Source organism: Papio anubis, chromosome 18, assembly GCF_008728515.1.
Source record: "Papio anubis isolate 15944 chromosome 18, Panubis1.0, whole genome shotgun sequence".
In the NCBI taxonomy this organism is placed as follows: domain Eukaryota; kingdom Metazoa; phylum Chordata; class Mammalia; order Primates; family Cercopithecidae; genus Papio; species Papio anubis.
In genome coordinates, this window is record NC_044993.1 from 51,996,330 (window position 1) to 52,017,974 (window position 21,645).

The following is a 21,645-nucleotide window of genomic DNA, read 5'->3' on the forward strand; positions in this document are numbered from 1 at the left end:
TCACTGTCGCCCAGGCTGGCGTGTAATGACGCAATCTTGGCTAACTACAATCTCCGCTTCCCCAGTTTAAGTGATTCTCCTGCCTCAACCTCCTGAGTAGCTGGGATTATAGGCATCCGCCACTATGCCCAGATACTTATTTTGTATTTTTATTAGAGATGGGGTTTCACCATGTTGGCCAGATTGGTTTCGAACTCCTGACTTCAATTGATCTGCCTGCCTCGGCCTCCCAGAGTGCTAGGATTACAGGCGAGAGCCACCGCACCCAGCCTACACATTTTCTTTACCCAGTCTGCAGTTGTGATGGGCATTTAGGTTGATGTCATGTCTTCGATATTGTGAATAGTGTTGTAGTGAGTGAACACAGGCATGCATGTGTCTTTATGGTAGAATGGTTTCTATTCCTTTATGTATATCCAGTAATGGGATTGCTGGGTCGAATGCAAACCTCATTTTTGTTTCTTTGAGACATTCACTCTGTCACTCAGTCTGAGTGCAGTGACAGGATAGTGGCTCACCGCAGCCTCAACGTCCCAGGCTCAAGCCATCCTCCTCCCTCAGCCTCCCAAGTAGGCACACCACTACTAATTTTTTAAGTTATTTATAGAGATGGGGTCTCAGTGTGTTACCCAGGCTGGTCTTGAACTTCTGGGCTCAAAAGATCCTCCCGCCTCCACTTCCCAAAGTACTGGGATTACAGGCGTGAGGCACTGAGCCTGGCCCCTTTTTAGCAATAGAAAGCATATCCTTTTCAGTCATGAAAATCATACATTGTTACACTAGACCTTTTTTATTTTTTTTCAATACTCAGCAACATATCTTGGAAAACTGCCAAATTGGAGGATAAGGTGCTTCTTCATTGTTTTTTTACAACTGCATTTATTTAACAATAGCTTGAGCACTTACTAAGCACTGGTGATCAAATCGGGAGTAAACAGGCTGTGTGTTATTCCTTTGATTGGAACGTCCGGTATAGTCCCCAAGTTGTTCTGGCTATTTTAAATCCCATGGCAGCTGTACATTTTGCTAAAAAAAGCGTCTGTGATTGTGTCTGCCTAAGATCACAAAGTCTGACTGTACTGCCACTTGAGTGCCTGCTTTGCTACTATCTTCAGCAGACGCCTGCAGTGAAACAGCCCATTCACGTCATCCAGTAGCTGGTGTAAGCCCCGAAGCAGCCAGAATGAGGGAAGACATTTACTGGATCTCACACACACAGATCATTCATCCCCAAGGCCATTTAGGGTCTGGTTGTTCAAGCAATAGCAAAGGCCTTTCTGTTCTTTCTGCTCTAAGAGCTTATCAGAATGTTCTGCTGAGAGACTTCTGTGCCGCTATAGATAGGCAGCAAACTGGCCAAATGTAGCATTCCAAAGTGTGTGTGAATTCAAGAACAGGGTAAATGGAATTGTATGCATATGGTATTTAATAGCTGCTGAAGACACCTCTGAGGATCTGTGCCTATTGTACACCGTTCCCATTAAGAAAGGGTGGCTTGTGAAGCCTGTCATGACCTGGTCCCAGCCCTGTCTCCAGCCATCCCCACCCCATCTCCAGTGGAGCTGCTTCCGTCTTCTCACTGTGTCCTCCACACAGCAAGTTCCCTCACTCGCTCCACACACAAGGAAGTACCCACTGTGTGTTAAGCACTCCTGGAGCCTGAGTACAGTTTCACACCATATAGTTTGTCTCCCATCTCCAGGAACTCACCACCTTGTAAGGGAGATAGGTATAACCTAGGTGGAGGTTATCACACTCAGCATCACCAATGACGCAACAAGCCAACCTCCTATGCTGCTCCTGACGTGAGGCACCGAGGTCACGTCACCTCTGAGGCACTCCTGCGAAAATCATGTCACTTGAATCTGACTATGAGGAAACAAATCCGGAAGGTGGGACAGTTTATAAGGCCTGGACTTTAAAAAGTGTCATGAGAGGCCTGGCATGGTGGCTCATGCCTGTTCTGTTAATCCCAGCACTTTGAGGCCAGGAGTTTGAGACCAGCCTGGGCAATATCGTGAGACCCTGTCTCTTCAAAAAAATTAAAAATTAGCTGAGTGTGGTGTCACATGCCTGTAGTACCAGTTAGTCCCAGATTTGGAGGTTGGGATAAAGAGAGATGGATTGGCAAGAGATTCTGGGAATAAAATGGCAGAACCTGGGAGGCTGGGTGGGAGGATCACTTGAGTCAAGGAATTAGAGGCTACAGTGAGCTATGATTGCACCATGGCACACCAGCCTGGGCAACAGAGGGAGACTCTCTCTCTAAAAAAGAATTGAAAAACAAATAGATGGGGTGCAGTGGCTCACACCTGAAATCCCAGCACTTTGGGAGGCTGAGGTGGGTGGATCACCTGAAGTCAGGAGTCCGAGACCAGCCTGGCCAACATGGCGAAACCTCTTCTCTACTAAAAATACAAAAATTAGCCAGGCATAGTGGCAGGTAACTGTAATACCAACTACTTGGGAGGCAGAGGCAGGAGAATCGCTTGAACCCGGGAGGCAGAGGTTGCAGTGAGCCGAGATCACGCCACTGCACTCCAGCCTGGGCGACAGAGATTCCATCTCAAAATAAATAAAATAAAACAAATAAATGGCAGAATCTGATCAGTTGTGTCTAAGCTATCTCCCAACCTACCAGTACTGGGTGAGTTGTGGTCTAAAGCAGGGACCAGAGGATTGGATTTGATGCACTGAATTTGAGGTGTCTGTGGGATACCCGAGCAGGCAACGGATAATGCGCAAGAGCTCAAGAAAAATGTCAGGTTTGGAGTCTGAGCGCTGCTGAGGTGCTTCCCCAGTGCCGGCTCCCTCCTGCTAAGTTCCCACGGAGGAGTCTACTCACCCCACTCTAGGAAGTGGCTTAAGTGGGAATGACTGGTCCTCTGCCCCTGGGATGCACACTTAAGTACTTGAGCGTAATGTGAATTCTACTTCTTCAGGGATGATTTGGTGCTGGGGTTGAGAAGCTAGGAGAACTGAGTGAAAGACTTACCTATCACCTGAAATTCTTTATCAAGTGCATGTGTTACTGTTTTAATGTTTTAAGTGGTAGCCAGCTAATAAATAAATCCAATTAAACAAATTTAACTGACAAATTAACTTTATTAATACGCAAGGCTAATTAATAAAGCCAATAAACAAATGCCAAGGTTCAAAATTTAAAAAAGCAAGTCACGCACCCAGGTTAGTGCCCTTAGGACACACAGCAAAACCGAGGAAAGAAAAATTCTGAAAGCAAAATAAAGCAGCTGGGTTCTTTCCTAACTTCTCAAGTACAAGGTAAGCACAGACTTGAGCATCAGGCAAAGCTGGGTTCTGAATTGTAGCTTCACTTGGTAACAGGCGTGTGGCATTGGCTAAGCCATCTAACTTCTCTGAACCTAAGATTTCCTCTAGTGGCCGAAGCAGGGGTCACAGGAGGGATGTGGTGCGGTGTTGATAATGCACATAACATTCTTCACACTAAGACATAAGGAGCTGATGTCACAGGACCTGAATGCAGAGTGTTTAGAGCAAGTACGTGGTGGAAAAGCACCCAAAGGTGATGTCCACTCTTCTTCCCTCCAGGGCTGGAGGCCTCGAGAAGCAGCATTTGCCTGGCACATAGCAAGAGGTCAAAACATCCTGCTAGGTGGTCTCTTTTTTTTTTTTTTTTTTGATGGAGTTTCACTCTTGCTGCCCAGGCTGGAGTGCAATGGCGCGATCTCAGCTCACTGCAACCTCCACCTCCCGGGTTCAAGCAATTCTCCTGCCTCAGCCTCCTGAGTAGCTGGAATTACAGGCACGGGTCACCACGCCCGCCTAATTTTGTATTTTTAGTAGACATGGAATTTCTCCATGTTGGTCAAGCTGGTCTCGAACTCCCGACTTCAGGTATCTGCCCGCCTCAGCCTCCCAAGTGTTGGCATTACAGGCATGATCCACCACACCCAGCCTAGAAGTACCAGACAGCAGATTCTCTAGGTGGGCATCAGCCAACGGATAGCACGTGACACAATCCCACTGCTCCCCCTCCCCCATGTAGCAGTCAGATCCCTAAGCATCCAGCAGTGTTGTTTCAGGATTATGAGGTACTGGGAAAAAGTGAAGAGCTGACCCCCTCCCCCTGCCAGGAAGAAGTAAGACCAGCAGGGACAAACTCCATCATTCTTCATATACCAAGGATTCTGTTTTAGTCTCCGCCTTTTTTTTGAGACAGAATCTCGTCTGCCACCCAGGCTGGAGTGCAGTGGCACAACCTCGGCTCACTGCAGCCTCTGCCTCCGGGGTTCAAGCGATTCTTGCGTCTCAGCCTCCCAAGTAGCTGGGGCAGGCACCTGACACCACATCTGGCTAATTTTTGTATTTTCTAGCAGAGGCGGGGTTTCACCATGTTGGCCAGTCTGGTCTCAAACTCCTGACCTCAGGTGATCCATCTGCCTCGGCCTCCCAAAGTGCTAGGATTACAGGTGTGGGTCACTGTGTCCGGCCGGTATCTGTATTTTTTGTAGAGATGGGGCTCTTGCTATGTTGCCCAGGCTGGTCTCAAACTCCTGGGCTCAAGGGATCCTCCCACCGTGGTGTCCAAAGTGCTGGGATTACAGGTGTAAGCCACTGAGCCTGGCCCATTTTTTGGTAACAGATTTTCTTCCTCCCGACTCCTGGGTCTTTATAGCTTGGGGCTAAACCTGTAGCTCCAATCTCAGTGTTTTCTAAAACATGTCCTCGAAGGCTAAATGGCCAGGTGGGGTTGCCCATGGCACTAGTTGGGAGGTATGAGTACAGAGAGGCAGCTTCTCTTCCAACATGTGGAGGCCAGGGCCGACCAGGGAGCAGACCATGCTACTGTAACAGGAGTGTGGCTCACTGGCACGCCAGTCACTTTCACCATTTTGCAGAGTAAACGTCAACTGTTTCAGCAGAGAATACATTTGAATATACTTTTAAAGCCAAGTAAGACCACAACTGGCAAAGAAATGGCTCTGGGCCCAATTCCAAATGTTGGTTAATCCCCAGTATTAATTAGGCGCATGAAGAATTGGAAGGAAAAAGAGACGCAATTAATTATCAAACTTTAATCAATAGACTAATCTTACAGGATAAACAATAAGACAGCTAGTCAAGGTTACACTTTAAAAAAAAAATCCAGCAGCGCAAATCTAATAGACTAAATACGTTCATCTCCTCCCAAACAGGCATTTGATTTAAAAACAGAAACGAGAACAGAGCGTACACCACAAGGAAACATGGTACTTACAAATATTGTCAAATAATTCTGCAGAACTCTTTAAGGGGAAAAAAAAAAAAGGTTCTTAGAAATTGAGAAAGCAGTAGAACCACCCAGCCTGGCAGGTCAATCTACCAGATGTTCTGCACGTGAGAGGGCTCCCAAACACCTGTAACTTCAGAAAGGCTGCCAGGCACTATGATGAAGGAAACAGGTGCCGATCCTAACTGGAGATGACTTTATCACAAAGCCTTAAGACAAAGGGACCATCCTTTTCCAAGACAACAGGCGTGAAGAGAGGCAAGGAGCAAGAGGCGAGGGTTCCCTCAGCAGATGGGTGGAAAGCAAGCCTGCCCTTGCACGGCCCTTGGCACACTCAATCTACCCCCTTTCCCTTCTCTGCCCCTGGCAAAGAAAGGTTGGGCAAGTGCAAGAGCCCAGAACGGCTCCTCCAGGCACATGGTTAAAGTAAGAGTAAGAGGAAAACGAGCCCCTTCTGGGTGAAATATGGCAACTTTTCTGAAACATGGCAATGAGGCAGAGTTAATCTCTTTGGCCCTCATTAGGTAAAGCAGCAACTAAGGAGCCTACTCAGGGCCTCACGTGGGCCCCTTCTATGCCCACAAGAAAGTGCATCCTTAGCTCAGTTCAACATTTAAAAAGAGCTAACGCTACTTGCAAAAGGCCCATCATGGATTCAAACACTTAATACCAAAGAGGTCCAGCAACTCGCGAGTCTGTCTGCGTTCTGTGATCTGAAGCAGAGCTGAGGGGGCCTGGCTCACAGGGTCATGTTCTTCTGCCAAGGCGCCTCAGAGAGCGAAAGAAAAGCGTGATGATGTCTGTGAGCTAGAACCTGCAGGAGGACCACTGGTACAGATTCTAGAAGACAAAGAAGCCCTCAGGGGGCTCTGAGAGGTGTTCAGTGTGTAAGAGATGGCCACCCCCTCCATCTCTGGCTTCCAGTCAATGCTGTTATGGTCACTCTCTGGAAACCAGCTCTTCCTTTATCCACCTACCACAGTGAGGGAAAGATCTGATCCCTCTGACAGTGAGGAAACTGTATAGAAATTATCCTGAGGAAAAAAAAACCACTGTGACGCTACCTAAGAGAAAGAGTATTTCAATTTGCTTACACAGATTTAGTCGGTACACTCCAGACTGTAAGAAATGTATGAAGAGACTGCTCACGGAACTCAATGACTGAACAGTGAATACTACTGCGACCCAGACACGATCGAAAACACTTCTCCCAGTGGCTTCTGGTGTTATGTCTGCTCTCCCGAGAGCTTCCAGCAAGGTCTTCCATGCAGACAGGGTGAGGAGCCACAGAGCTCAAGATTGCTGAAGCTGATTTAGTAAGCTCTGTAAAGCAATACTCAAACAGCTCCATACGAAAAGGTGTCATTTACATTATTATTTATATATAGTATCTCGAAGTAAGGAAAAAAGCACCATTTTACTGAAAATAAAAACACTCACGCAGGCTTTGGTCCTCCTGAAACGACACCAGCCTGAGTGAGAAGCAGTTGGCCCTTGGGCAGCAGGGAGATGATGGAAACGCTTGCTGTCACTGGCAAGAGGGGAGGCCAAGTGGCCTGGCGAGCCACAAGAATGGGGCAATAAGGGGAGCAAGTGAAGAGGCCTCCAAGAGCAGCCAGGCCAGCGTGGGGACGGAGCCGCCTGCTCTGAGAGACCAAAAGTAGGTGTGCGGCACTGTCAGGACAAGTCTCTAGGACTGGGGCATTGGCAAACAAAAGGGGCAGTGTCTGACCCGAGATGACGGTCTACTTAATGCATCTCATTTCCCCCGAAACCTGTCACCTGCAGACAGAGGCTTGGACAAGTAGCTCAGATGCACTCTTTTCCTCAGGAACTGCAGGCCGACAAGGACAGAAAAGCTGCAATGACTGCTCCTTTCTCAAGGGATGAAAAACAGGCTGTTTCTTGGATGCTGCACTTCACAAATGTACTAATTGCCCCCAAAAAAGCAAAGAGTAGATTTTCCTGCCTAGATGCATCACTTGGCATTGAACACACCATGGAAAGCAAGAGTCTATGTGGGCTGGATTCCTGAACTACAGCTTAGAAGGGAAGGGCGTACAATATCATCATTAACTGGCTCACAAGAAATAGTCATCTTGGGCGAACACATGCTAATACGTTTCACAGAACGAGGGATGACAGCCTAGAATCCAAAATGTGACGTTTGGAACATTTCTCGCCAAACCTTACTATGAGAGCCTGCAACCAGTGAGAGGAGAACTGCAAAGACAGCAGCAGAGAAACAGCAAACAGCACAAAGGAGATCATTTACCAAGAGACTTTCCCTCCTTTCAGAGGCAACCAAGCCAGACGGAGATGACAGAAGTTCACGTGTACAAAGAACAGAAGGGCAGAAAGGCTAAAACCAGAAGAGGGTGAGCTAATCATGAAAGCAATTTATCCCATTTTTGTTGTTCAATAGCATTGGCCAACCTGCTAGGGTCAGATGTCTTCTTGAGAAAGGCAGCATCTCTGAACCTGGGATAAAGGACACTTGAACTGAATGCATGAGCAGAAGGACCCAATGGAGAAGCATAATTGAAATCATCCTTGGACTGCTTAAGAATTTCTTGAAAACTTCCAAAGAAAGAAGTTTATATCTGGATCTGCAGCTATACGGCTGTATAGTCTATCTTCTACCTGGCTCCTCCTGGAAGAGGCCTTTGTCTGCTTGGGAGCTGGGGTTTTTGAGTGGCACAGCCCAGGCACAACCATGCCAGGCTGGGCCTCTAGGCCAAGCTCAGAGAGGGGTGCAGACAATCATCCAATCAGCAATGGAACTCCTCGGAGATGGGGCCCAAAGGGCAAGACGTTTAAACAGGAGCCACTGGGAGATACTCTGCTGCTCAACGAACACCACAGCAAGTGTGAGAGCTCCCTGCCCAAGACCGAGCAGCTCTTCCTCTCCCACCGTGCGTTCACAGGCAGCAGCAGCACGGCGGGAGGGAGCCCAGGAAAGGAAGCGTTGATGAGGTACCAAAAGAGGAACTGACATCTTTGGGTTCTTAAAACAAAAACTCAAATCGAGGAAGCGAGAGAATGAAAAAGGGAAAGAATTAAATCTGAATCAATGGACAGAAATATATGGCTTACTAACCCCCCTCCATTTTGCATACAATTTTATACAAAAAAGGGAAAAAAAAACACCCCAACTCATTGCAATGCAGTCCAAATGTTTGCAACCAAAGATGTATGAAAATATTTCAATTGAAACCGCCTTTTTTTAAAAAAAAAAAAAAAAAAAAAAAAGCTTTTGATCATTCCCTTGTCAACATAATTGGCAGATCTACTCTCAAACACACTTAAGAGTATTCCACACAACATGTTCGGAATTCAGATTTATTGATTTCCATCGTATTGAGTTTAAAAATGGTATGAAGCTGACTACAAGAAAGGGAACTGGTCATTTTAAGTTAAAATTAAGCTAATGGTGAAAGTACATCACCTCTGGCTTCAGTCACCACATCACCTCAGACTGAATATAGATTTTTTGTGAACAAAGTTCCAGAACTCTGAAATCCAGGGATGCTGCAGGCCTCTCCCGGCAATGTCCTTCACTTTGGGTCAGTCTCCTGGGCCAGAGGTGAAAGTGCTTTCAAAAATACTGCCATTTCCCCAGCACAGTGTCTTTGATTGCATCCACATATTGAGTTGGAACCCAGTACACCCAGTAGTAAGAGGCTTCCGTGGGTCCCAACTGAAACGCCTGGAAGGGAAAAAGGAAAACCAAGCGGTACTTCAGAGGTCGGGAGACCAATCAGGCAGGACAAACATGGGGGAGGGTTGGGATATGAGTTAATTAAAAAGGGAAGAAAAACCAAACAGAACTTTGCACGTGGGGAGCGTTCTCCCAACCAGAAACAAAAACAGGCAGGATAAGGGTTAAGCTGAGCCAACCCGAAAGCAGTGGTTCTCAAACCTAAGTGGTCATCAGAGCCATCTAGAGGGCTTGTTGGAACACAGATCAGCAGGCTCCACTCCTGTGAAGTTTCTAATTTGGGGAGGTCTGGGGTGGGGCCTGAGAAACTAGCAAGCTCCCAGGTGATACAACACTACTGATCCAGGGACCACAGTTTGAGAAACACTGCCCTAGAAAACCTGTCACACATGCTCAAGAAAACAGGTATGAATGTTCATTGCAGCACTGTCTGAAACCACAAAAACCTGGCAACAACCTACATATCCATCAGTAAGGGCATGTAGAATTCAAAGTGACAAGGCTTAATCACACCAATACTGGAGTTCTTTTTAAAGAGGTATCAACTGGGTCCACATGGATCTACAGTTAATACTGACAGATTCTTATGTTGAACCAAAGAAAAGCAAGTTGTACCACAATACATGATACCATTTACGAAAACTGGAAGCACAAAACAATACTCCATCTTGTTCATGGATACACGTGTAAATAAAAGAATGGATAGATGGGAAGGACGCACGTGACACACGACGATGGTAATGGGGGGGAGGGGAAGACAGTGGGGCCATCATTGCTGTGAATAAACTTTATTTCTTTTATTTAAAAAAAAAAATTAAAGCAAATTACAAAATATTTATAATTGCCACTTCTCAGTGACGGATATATGGGCTTATAACAGTTATTCTCTTTCTTTTCTGTATTTTATTTGTATTTTTTCTGAGCTGGAGTCTCGCTCTGTTGCCCAGGCTGGAGTGCAGCAGTGCAATCTCGGCTCACTGCAATCTCCGCCTCCCACGTTCAAGCGATTCTCCTCCCTTAGCCTCCCAAGTAGCTGGGATTACAGGTGCGCGCCACCATGCCCGGCTAATTTTTCTATTTTCAGTAGAGACAGGGTTTCGCCATGTTGGCCAGGCTGGTCTTGAACTCCTGACCTCAAGTGATTCACCTGCCTCAGCCTCCCAAAGTGCTGGGATTACAGGTGTGAGCCACTGCGCCCAGCCTCTTTTCTGTATTTTAAAAACATTTCTCTAAAAATGAAAAAGCACAGCCAGTTTTCCAACTGTGAATGATGACATGTTAATTTAGTTAAAGAAATGGCATCTGCACAAAGAGATAACTAATAAGTACTTTCATTAGGACAAAGGTAAAGGTGTTTGGAAAAGAGAAGGGGGCTATCAGAGCTATCCTCTGCCGGAAATAACTCGAGAGAAATGAACTTTTCAATGAAATACTAAGTCATTACCCATCCACACCAATTCCTCCAAAGAAGTCCAAAACAGTCCACTCAACTTCCTTGTACTTCCTACCACCAGGCCGCTTGAAAACTCAAGCTACAAACCCTACAGGGTGCGACTGGTAACACAAATTATTCAAAAAGGAGTGATGGGGCCCAGTTAAAAATATTCAACTCCAACTTTTTTTCTTTCTTTCTTTGCGCCTGGCCCAACTGTTAAAACAGAAAAAAATCACCGACCAGGCCAAACCAATCTGTTTGCAATCTTTGTAATAAAGACTACAGACAGAGGGCTGGGCACAGTGGTTTACGCCTGTAACCCCAGCACTTTGGGAGGCTGAGGCGGGCAGATCACGAGGTCAAGAGATTGAGACCATCTTGGCCAACATGGTGAAACCCCGTCTCTACTAAAGACAAAACTTCGCTGGATGTGATGGCGTGCGCCTATAGTCCCAGCTACTCGGGAGGCTGAGGCAGGAGAATCGCTTGAACCTGGGAGGAAGAGGATGCAGTGAGCTGAGATAGCAAGGTTCTGTCTCCAAAAAAAAAAAAAAGACCACAGAAAGAGTAAGGTGGAAGGGCTGCCGGGGGCCTGAGAGAAGCCCCAGTGACATCATCATCACTTCCAGAAGACAAAACCCCAGCAGCCCCACAGCCTAGGGACTGCACTCCCAGCTACAGCCTTGCTACAGCAGCACTGGGCAGCATGCCGACAGGGCTGCCTCCCTTGTCTACCATACTTTAAGCCCCTTTGATTATTTTTCTATAGCAAGAGGATCTTCCAACACCTCTCTGCCTGGGACTTGGTATCCCAATCCACAGGCCAAACCACTAGTTCCTTCTTCCTGGGATGGGGCGGATGTGGCTTCATCACTATGGAATGGACATTGAAAGGCCTGCCTCCCTGGATGAAAAATGGCAGGAGGCCCCACCCTCACACTACAGCTGCTCAGGCCAGGACTCTGATGGGCAACTGCAGAATCAACTTCGTTGTCAATGTGGCCCCTCCAAAGAGCGCTGGGAAAATTTTGGAAACTTTGCCCAAGCTGCTTATTTTACGGAAGGAATGAATTTTTTGCTTTGTTCTGCAGACTTGCGGACCATGTCCAAACATTCTGTCTTCCTGCAGGAAGCCTGCTCTCTGCAGAGTGGCCTCTATGCAGAATAGATGCTACACAGAGCCCGTCCTCCCCACAAGGCCCTCAGCCACTGGGCCTGGCAACAGCGGCATCATTATCACAGAAAAGAGGCTGCCTGGTGCCCTCACCAACACCAAGGCTGGGGCAAGTCTTGTTTTATACGCAAGACAAAACTTATTATGAAAATCCACAAGCCATTCCTCCTCTTTATATTTGTTTTCCTGATCTAGAAACAACACATGACAAGAGGGAGGCAAAAGAGACTTTTCTAAAAGAGGTAAAAGAAAACATATCCCCTTTAAACTGATGGAAGGTGTGTGTTGGGGGGTACAAAATAAACAGAACTAGGAATAGAGGCCATGGATTAAGTTCAAAGTAGATGAAGAAAACATGAGGGTCTTAAAAAAGCGCATCTTCTGGAGACTGAGTTTGCTTCCATTAAACATGCTCAGTTAAAACTGTTTCCCGCCAGGTGAAGCAGGAGTCTAGTGAGAGGCTGGACTCAGCCAGCGCTACTTACCATCATGTGGTAGTCTTCATGTCCTTCGATAGGTTCACTGACCACATTTTTTATGGAGCCCATGGGCAATTTCTCAGTCCGCTCTAAGTTGAGAGGGATTACAGTGATTATTCAAAGGCCCTCCTGTTCTAACTCCTCTGACTCAGCAGTCCCTCATCAGGTCTGGTGGCTGTGGGATCTACGGTAAACTTAAGTGACTGGCACCATGCACTCAGGGGACAACATGACAGGGTCTTCTGACCAGTGCACCTAAGGCCTCGTGTGGGAGCTGGGAACTCCGCAGGAGCAAGTGGGAAACTGGGTTTGGCAATGGTATAGTAAAGGTCTCTGAGGGCAGAGATGTATCTTCCCTGGGATTACTTTTTAAAGTCTGATGGTTAATAAACATCCAAGAAAGGCCAGGCGCAGTGGCTCACACCTGTAATCCTAACATTTTGGGAGTTAGGATTTGGCCAAGGCAGGTGGATCACCTGAGATCAGGAGTTCGAGACCAGCCTGGCCAAAATGGTGAAACCCTGTCTCTACTAAAAATACAAAAAATTAGCCAGGCTTGGTGGTGGGCGCCTATAATCCCAGCTACTCGGGAGGCAGAGGCAGGAGAATCGCTTGAACCTGGGGGGCGGAGGTTGCAGTGAGCCGAGATGGTGCCACTTCACCCTGGGCCAAAAAGCGAAACTCCGTCTCAACAAAAAAATAATAAATAAATAAATAAATACCCAAGAAATTCCTTTGTAACCTTATGCAAGCCCAGCATTGGCTAAAGTATTGGGCAGTAGGGAGAGTCAAAAGGCCTACAAACAGAGGAAACACATTCCCCTGTGGCTCTCATAAGGGCAGGGGACTGCCTGGGTTTTAGGGCTAGATTCTATACCACAACCCTGCTTCCTTCTCCCGCCTCCCTCCTCAAGTCCTCCCCACTCCATATTCACACACTTTTATGAAGTTCTCTTAAAACATTTATAACCTCTTATGATTAACACTTGAGATACCACTGGTCACATGGGGTCAGAAGACATTGAGGCGAGTTTAAGAGGATGGCAGGTAAGAGAGGGGGGCAGCAACGGATGCCTGGAGTGAGATGACACTGCCGGGAGTGAGCCAAGTGAAGCGGAACTGGGTGAGGTCAGGGGGAGGCGTGGTGCACCTGCACAACAGGACACAGCCACCCCAGAGCAGCAGACACCTCAGGGACCGGGGCGCGGGGGGAGGCGGGCGGGGAGGCTCAGCAAACAGCTAAACCAAGTGGAAAAAAACTTGCAGCCTTTGCAGAAAGAAAAATCTGGAAAGGTAGAGTCTAAAAATAGGTAAGTTGGCCAAACAGACTAGGAATTTAGAGACCACGGTTCTGGTCTAGTTGGGGACTTAAGACATTTTACTTCAGTTCTGTGGGCCTCAGTCTCTGAAAACTGGGGGCTGGGGAGAAGGAACCTGAAGATGTTCATTTAGGTTTGGACTTCTAGCGGCTCTACAACAGTGGGCCCTAAAGCAGGACCTGGGCAGCAGTTGTCTTTAAGATGGAAACTTTTAAAACACCTTTCATCCTGAAATGTCTGGAGATAACACAAAAATATACAACAGATTTCTGGCTTCTCTTGAAAACTCCGAAAATTGGGCAATTCTGGACATATACTCCTGATCACTACATCAGACCTTCAGCCAGATTCAACTTTCCTACAAGCAGGGCACATGCTCTCCCCAGCGGCTTCCGGTTTCCTGCCTGGAGCTTGTTCTCATTCTTTTGAGGCTGTTAGCACTGCCTCCTCCTACACAAGCTAGCAGAGTTTAGTCAAGAGTAGCAGCCCTTAAGGGTCACTTACTCAGCAAAACGCCCCATGGAGAGGCCAACTCGCTGCTGGGATGGTCATTCCATAGCCGCTTCTTCTTGCCAGCAGAAAGACGAAGCCAGTGGCTAGCAGCCAACTCCCAGAACAAGCTGTCCTCTTATGAGTGCTTATGACACTAAGGTGACAGGACTCCTGGGCAAGTGGGAAGAGTGCCTGCCCCTTGGGCTCCAGAGGTACAGTGCTATGGGTGGGAATGAAAATCTTAGCCTTGTTCAACCCTAGAAAACATGAGTAGTTCATGGCCACACTCCTTGACAGGGCTGGTGAGTAAGGAGGTTTTCAAGGGCTCAGAAGCCCCAACATATTGAGCTTCTTCTAGAGTTCTGCCTTTAGGCCAAAGCAGGAAGGCAGCTGCTCCTACTAGCAAAAAGAAAACTCCAATACAGGGTCAGGAAGTTCTTGTTCTATCAGTTCCTACAGTTATGATGTGTTCCCTATACAAACTTCCTGACACAGAAATATTCCCCGAGGAACCAACGAGCACTTACAGACTTAGTTCCCATCCAGACTTCTCTGCCTGCACCTATCCTCATGGCAGGGTCTTTCCAGATCAGCCTTAGCAACTGCCTTCAGTGAGGCTGCCCACAAGCAAAAGTAGAGGTCCAGCAAGAGACAGGAAGTCTATGCACTTCAGCAAGTGAATGCGATGGGACAGAACTAAGCAAAATCACCTGCAAAGTCGACAGAGGCTGGGCAGCTAACTACTGACAAGGGGAAGATGGACAGGCTCTGCAGAAGAGAATGATGTAGCAGAGGGTTCAAAGGACCTTACAAAAACTGGGGGGAACCCTCAGATATTCTGCAAAACTTGCTTTGACCATGCAGTTAGAGTTGAATGTGAAATGAAGAAAACAGCGAGTTATCATAAAATTGACAGAAAACTCAAGCATTTTTGGCATTTCAATTTTTGTTCATTTTAACAATCAGTATAGGGTTGAACACTGATTTTTGTGTTTTAGATGATTAAAAACTCTCTCTCCCCACCACCCCTGCCCCGATTATTCTCCATAAAACTTGGTTCCATGTTAAGTGGAGTCTCACTAAATGGTCTGTCCCTGAAACCAGTGAATGTCAGATGATGGGACCCCCTATACTTCTCTTTAGCATTTACCTCGAACACTGAATACCTACAGTGCTGGCCAGAAACAGGTGATTTAGGCATGTTCGGTTCCCTCCAGGAATCTAACAGGGGGACAGACAAGTCAGAGAGTAATGAGTGCTCTGGGGATATAAACGAAGCGCTCTATGAACAGAAGCGGCAGCAAGTCATTTGGAGGGTGGGGGGTGAATCAAGGAAGGCTTCATTCGGAGAGAACATTTAAGTAGGGCCTTGGAAGATTTTATTAATAACAAGGAATGGGAAGAAGGCATTCCAGGTAAGGGCACAGCATGAGCAAAGACAAGGAGCTGTGCAAAGCACACTGGGAGTTTCACAGAGAGATGCGGCTGAAATACACAGGGGACCACAGGGCAAACGGGCCTGAAGCTGGAACCAAAATTTAAGGCCCAGTGCTGAGAACACTGAACGCTATGGTTACGCATTTGAATGTGTCCTTAGAGCCAAAGGTCCTTGAGCACAGGTATCCAGGATAAAAAGCAGTAGGTAAGATGGACAGGACAGAAGAAAACACAGATGCGGCAGTGAAACAGGGTAACTTGCTTTTAACAGACCAAGTTTAAAGATGCTTGGGAACTTTAACTGGCACAACAGTGTGGCAAAGAAAGGGACAGACAGTTCTGCAGTGTAACTGACAAGACTTTGTAAACATCTGGGGGAAGGAAGAGGGAGGACAGTCAGAGACACTTCCCAGCAAACAGCAAGGCTAATCCAGACACCGTGCACAGGCGAGGGTGGGGCAGGGAGAGGGCAACCAGGCAGGGAGGGACAGGCAGATTCCTAGGCAGCGGTTAAGAAAACTTCACCTACTATAGGGTCAAACTCTGACCTACAGGGGCCAGGCAGGTGACAAATGAACAAAGCTGGCTACTTCTAAGATAAATGGGACCGTGAGGACTGTAGCATGGCCCACTGGAAACCACTACTCGGCTCTAGTGGATCGATGCCATGTGAGAATGCAGGCCCCAAAGGACCAGATCATTTGATTTTTCAAGAGAAGCCAAAAAATAAAAAAAAAAAATTCAGATTAAGTGAAATCTCTCAATTTTTACAGATTGCGTGTCATCCCACAAAATCTTTTTCTGTGGACCAGATTTGGCCTTTGAGCCATGTGTTTGGGGCCTCTGAATCTGTGTGCAACTGAAGAGCCAATGTTTGGTGGATCAGCCCTGAGATCAGAATGAAAACAATGAGGGAAAAGGGTCCAAACAAAAGGCGAGCGTCTAAAAGCAAATTTAAAAGCCAGAAGCACGCAAAGCACAGTGGAGAGAGAGAGGTTTCAGAAGGAGGGGCGGAATCGTACTCTACAACGTGAGTGCTGCTGGGTGTCAGAGGCAGGCAGTGGGCCAGCAAGGAGGCAAGGAAGAACATACCTTTAGTGCCAATCCACAGCTGGTCTTGTTCTAGTTTAAAGGTGAGTCTCACTTTTCCTCCGGACTTATTGTACATGCCGGACAGTGGTACCGTTGGCAGGCGTTCCTGGAGGCACAAGAGCATGGTAAGAGATGGAGGGACGGTCTGAAAAAAAGAGAAGGGGGCCAAGCGCAGTGGCTCACACCTGTAATCCCAGCACATTGGGAGGCCAAGGCAGGTGGACCACCTGAGGTCAGGAGTTCAATACTAGCCTGGGCAACATGGTAAAACCCCGTCTCTACTAAAAATACAAAAATTAGCCACGTGTAGTGGTGCACCCCAGCCTGGGCGACAGAGCAAGACTCTGTCTCAAAAAAAAAAAAAAAAAAAAAAGGGAAAAAAGAGAAGGGACAGGATTGGAGGAACCTCAAGTCAGACGGTGGGGCTGGCTCATTTTCAGAATGCTCACAAAGAGATTCGCCTTACCTGGGCACCCTTAACAGATGGCATCACATCTTCAGGTTTTCCTTTATCCAACACTTTCCTGTGTTGCTATAAGTCAGAAGAGAGAATGAAATGAAACAGCTGACTACATTTAGTCATGTTACTATTCCTTTGAAACACAGGATGAAGCAAGCCTTAGTGTTTTAGCTCAAAAGCTTTTAATGACGACAGACTATGGATCCTTTGAAACTATAGCACAGCGTTGTTCAGCAGAACTTTCTGGGAGGACGAAGATGTTCGTACCTGTGCTAGCCACTACCTACTGCTGTGACTATTACGCACTTGAAATGCGACTACTGTGACTGAGGAACTGAATTCTTAATTTCATTTTAACCAGCCACATGTAGCTAGTTACCATATTAGCTATCAAAGTTCTAGAGCAAACGGGATTTCCAGATTGCCCTTCTCCCCTCAAAAAAACCCACCACTTAAATGATTAAATTGTCAAGCTAAAGAGGGCAACAAAGGGTGTTGCTCTCCTACCAGACAAAAAAATGGTACCCACCTTTTTCAACTTAAACTCCCAGAGAACCCTGTAAGATGTTGGTAATCTGTCTAACTGCCTAGAAAGAGCAGTTCTTCAACAAATGGAGACCCAGCCCATCGCCGAAGTTTTCCCCACTGCCCTACCCTTAACTCCAGCTAAACAGGAACCTGGAAGAGCCACCTTTTGGAAAGAAATGATTACTCTATAATCTGACATTAAGAAGCCTCTAAACTCCACCCCTACCAGCCTGCCCCAAGAACCCTGAGGCAGCTCTTTAAGGATTCTAAGTTCAGGCCTCTTAAACAGCTCTCCTGCCTGGCCCACCTGAGTCTTATTTCTTCTCCATCTGTGGCCTTAGAGGCACAGCCACTGCTTGGAAAAGCTGGAACTATAGGACAATGAATGGATAGAAGATAACAATTTAATCAAATGTAAGTACCAGGCAGCCACAAGCCAGCCCAAATCCTCACTGGCATGGTGGAATCCCTCTGGGAGGAATAAACACAGCACTGCCAGACTGTTAGCAAAAATTCACTCCAGACATCAGCCCCAGACCCCTTAATAAGCTGATAAAAAGGCAAGGGACTATATCCTGCTCATTAGGTCATGTGATGCATCATAATTGGCATCAATGAAACACAGCAGCATGGGCTGAAAGTGCAATTCCAGTCACACCTTTCAAGTACCTTTTGAACAAGACTTCCTGTACTGTGGAGAACAGTTCTAGGCCTGTTAAGCTACCATTAGTAACTAAAAACCTGCATTTAAGAGGCATGTTATGCTCCAAGGGTGTGACCAGTGGGACCACTCCTATCTGACGCTCACATTTCACTATTTCATACATGTGGCAGAGGAAAATAGGAATATGAGAAGAAACTCAATCGGTTTCGAGACAGTGCGACCCCATATGTAGGGGTGAAGTTTCCAAATCAATACCTTTTAGATAATTAGACAATATAGGTTTACAACCCCTTATCCGAAACCGTAGCGTTTTGAACTTTAAGGGTTTTCAAAGTCTTATAGAGATAATATTGCTTTAAAATACACAACAATCTTCTCTGTGGAGTCTGGGGCAGCACCTTGTCACCAAAGAGGAAAATTCACACTAATTCTGGTCCTGTTAAATTTATAAAAACACTTTTCATTTTTAGACTTCTTTGGGGTTTTGGAAGCACACATGAGTGATTACGGATATGTAACACAAACTGTGTCCTTCTCTTACTGTTGGTCATACATCTTAGTGTCTATGGTCACTAAATAATGTTGATTCAAGTCGATCTACTCTACTGTGGACACAGTTGAGAATACCTGTTTTCCTTGAAACGCTAGGAAGAATGACCAGGAGGCTACACAGCAATCAGTAGAATTTGCCAGGTAAAAAGATACCAAGTGATGATTCTTACAACCTGTTCCTTCTACAGTAAAATCATCTCACTTGTCCTCATTCATAAAAGAATGTTAATGGCTATGATGAGCACAAGACAAGGCAGGATCTCTTGCAAGCCAAAAGAATAAAGAATGTAAAAAAATCAATCTCCTATTTCACACATCAGGACAAAAAATAAATAAATAAATCCATCAGTGTAGTCTTCCTACTCAGCTTCATTCAGCTTCCTGAAATGGTCAGTTTTAGAGGAACGTCCGAGAGTTGTTGATTTCCATGCTTAACCAGGCTTGTTGACTTGGGAAAAGCCACAAACCAAAAAGCCAAATGTAAGCACTTGTGCAAAATGAGGGCTTACTTCTAGTTACTGGTATTTTTCTCTGGCACTAAATAGGAGAGAGAAACCCATGTCTGATTCCTTTCAACACATGGTCTGAAGCCTCCCTTTACCAAGGTCTTATCCTAAAGTAGGTAGACTTGAGACACACTGACCCGCCAGATGAGACAAAGTTGCAAATCTCAGGTAGTTGTCACCTCCACTCTGCGGCACCCAACTGCTGCCATAAATTTCCATCATGGGCCCTGTCCAAAAAGGAGCTTATTCTAGGGAGAATATAACCAGCCAAGGCTCGAGAGGACAAAGCCTCAAATTTCTCAGGACCAAGAAGCACAAGATGGACTCACTTTCTGCCTGCAGAGAGGCTCCTTCTTGTTCTCTTCGGCCTTTGCATCCTGCTGCGCAGCATCTTTGGGTGTGTTTACTGCTAAAACATCATTGATGGTGGAGCCAACCACCATGATCTTGGCCCCACTGGTCACTTTTATTTCTCTCAATGTTTTATCCTCGGGGACGAGTCCCTTATACATGACTTTCTGCATGGCAGGCGGGAGACCTTGGGAAAAGGTAGAAGGTGGACAGTGAAAGGAAGGAAGGAAAGAAAAATGTATGGATACTACACAACTCTTTGGTTAACAGACCAAAAAGTGTATACTGACTCCACCACCTATTAGCTTTCTTGGGAGATTTACAACCTCTGAACCTCAGTTTCTAGAACTGTGGAAGACTTATGAGAGTAGGTCCTTCTATACAGAATTGTTTCAAGGATTAAGAGATGAGACCAATGTGGGGCATTTAGTATGGTGCCTAGCATTCAATAACTGTTCAATAAATATTAGCTCTCATTCTTTCCAAGTTGTTCCTCAGTCATCTAAATCATTCAAATATTAAGTGAAAATCCACAAGCATCAGAGTTACAGAAGCCGACAGGGACAAAACTCCTGTTCTTAATGGAGTTTACAAGGCTACATGTAGAAAGCTTTAAAAAAAAAAAAAAAAAAAGTTCAAGCCCAGGAGTGGTGGCTCATGCCTGTAATCCTAGCACTTTGGGAGGCCGAGGCGGGCAGCTAAAATAAACAAACTAGCCCCGCGGGGTGGGGTGGCGGGCGCCTGTAATCCCAGCCACTCGGGAGGCCGAGGCAGGAGAATCGCTTGAACCTGGGAGGCGGAGGTTGCAGGGAGCCGAGATCGCGCCAGTGCACTCCACCTTGGGCAACAGAGCGAGACTCCGTCTCAAAAAAAAAAAAAAAAAAAAAGAAAAGAAAAAGAAAAGAAATTTCAGATGGTAAAGCACTATAAACAAGGTAAAATCAAGAAACAGAATCAACTGTGAAGAACCAGCATCAAAGTCAATAGCAGTGTTTCCTCAACTTCACTTAGAAGAATTACCTAAGATATTTGCTAAAAATAAATTCCTGGCTACATACCAGACCCACTGAATCAGAACCTCCTGGGAAAGGGCCCGGAAGCTGTAAAACAAGTGCCTTAGGTGATTTTTTAATTAGAGATGTTAGGGCAATATTAATGAGAAACTGGGGTCTAAACGTCAGACTTCGGCTTGAATCCCAGTTCCGCAACTTACTAGCTCTATAAACTTGAGTCTCCTTCCCCAACTGAGTAATGGGCATCCAAATACTCTTCGGAAGACTGCTGTGAGGATGGGGGTGCCTGATGCAAAGAAAGCCACCAGGTGCCTAGCACGGTGCAATGGCCATCAGGAGGCGGGGTGGGGAAGACTGGCTGTCAGCGCCGTAGGAATTACCTGTAATCGAGTGGATCTTCTGTTTCAGCTCGGAGCCTGTGCTGTCCAGGGGGAACTTCACGTCATGCTTGGTCTTGTTCCAGATGATCTTCAAGTCCACCAGCTCCCTGCCCGCGCCGCCGCCCGCGTCTTCGCCGTTGCTGACCGAGGCCTGGGCTGCGGGGTCCCCAGGGGGCTGGGCCGGGGCCGGCTGCAGGCTACCTCGTGCGGCGCCGGAGTCCTCGGCCGCCGCCCCCGCCGCGGCTTCAGCCTCCACGCAGTTGAGGGGCCGCGCGGGCGCCTCAGTCGCCACGGTCTCGGCCTCCGTGTCCATGCCAGGTTCCTCCATGCCTGCAAGGGGGTTAGGGGGTGGGCGCTTGCCGCGGGCTGGACTTGGGAACGGATGCTGTCCGGGCGCCGCCGGACCTCCGTTCCCGAGCCGCGCTTCTCCCCCCCGGGCCGGGCCGCATCCCCCAGAGGAGCGCCCGCAACCTCAGCCCGGGCCCGGTGCCCGCCACCCCCGCCGCACTCACCATCCGGGGCCCCGGCCGCCGCCATGATGATTGTGTACAACACCCACCGCTCCCGCAGAGGCCGCTGGGAAGAGGCGAGCTGGCTGAGATTGGCCCCCGCAGCAGCCCCTAATCTCTCACAGCACAGCCGGAAACAGGTGGAGGTTTCTATGGAGACCCGCCTCCTCCGCTTCCCCGGTCCGGCCCCTGCCACGCTTTAGCTTTCCCAAGCCGAAGGGGGCGGGTCCGGGAAATAGCCCTTTCTCTGAGCTCTGCCCCCTGGTGGCGAGTGCGGCCACA

General features: G+C 47.2%; 1 protein-coding gene across 4 annotated transcripts; it reads right to left on the reverse strand.

Moving 5' to 3' along the window:
• Nucleotides 1-5,037: 5,037 nt before the first annotated feature.
• UBFD1 (ubiquitin family domain containing 1) lies at nt 5,038-21,560 on the reverse strand. 4 transcript variants are annotated; one of them, XR_001898108.2, is made up of 8 exons: nt 21,367-21,499; nt 20,855-21,184; nt 19,440-19,648; nt 16,867-16,932; nt 16,401-16,506; nt 15,042-15,092; nt 12,067-12,149; nt 5,038-8,960 (listed from the first exon to the last, which is right to left on the reverse strand). XR_001898108.2 is itself a non-coding variant. In XM_003916675.4 (7 exons), exons 1-7 carry the CDS (start codon nt 21,389-21,391, stop codon nt 8,850-8,852), a joined length of 930 nt encoding a protein of 309 aa, XP_003916724.1. In that variant the 5' UTR covers nt 21,392-21,560; the 3' UTR covers nt 5,038-8,849. The 4 variants fall into 4 exon arrangements, 2 of the variants coding, with proteins under 2 accessions (XP_003916724.1, XP_009194421.2); XR_001898107.2 differs by having other exon boundaries at nt 15,022-15,092; XM_003916675.4 differs by lacking the exon at nt 15,042-15,092 and having other exon boundaries at nt 21,367-21,560.
• Nucleotides 21,561-21,645: the final 85 nt, after the last annotated feature.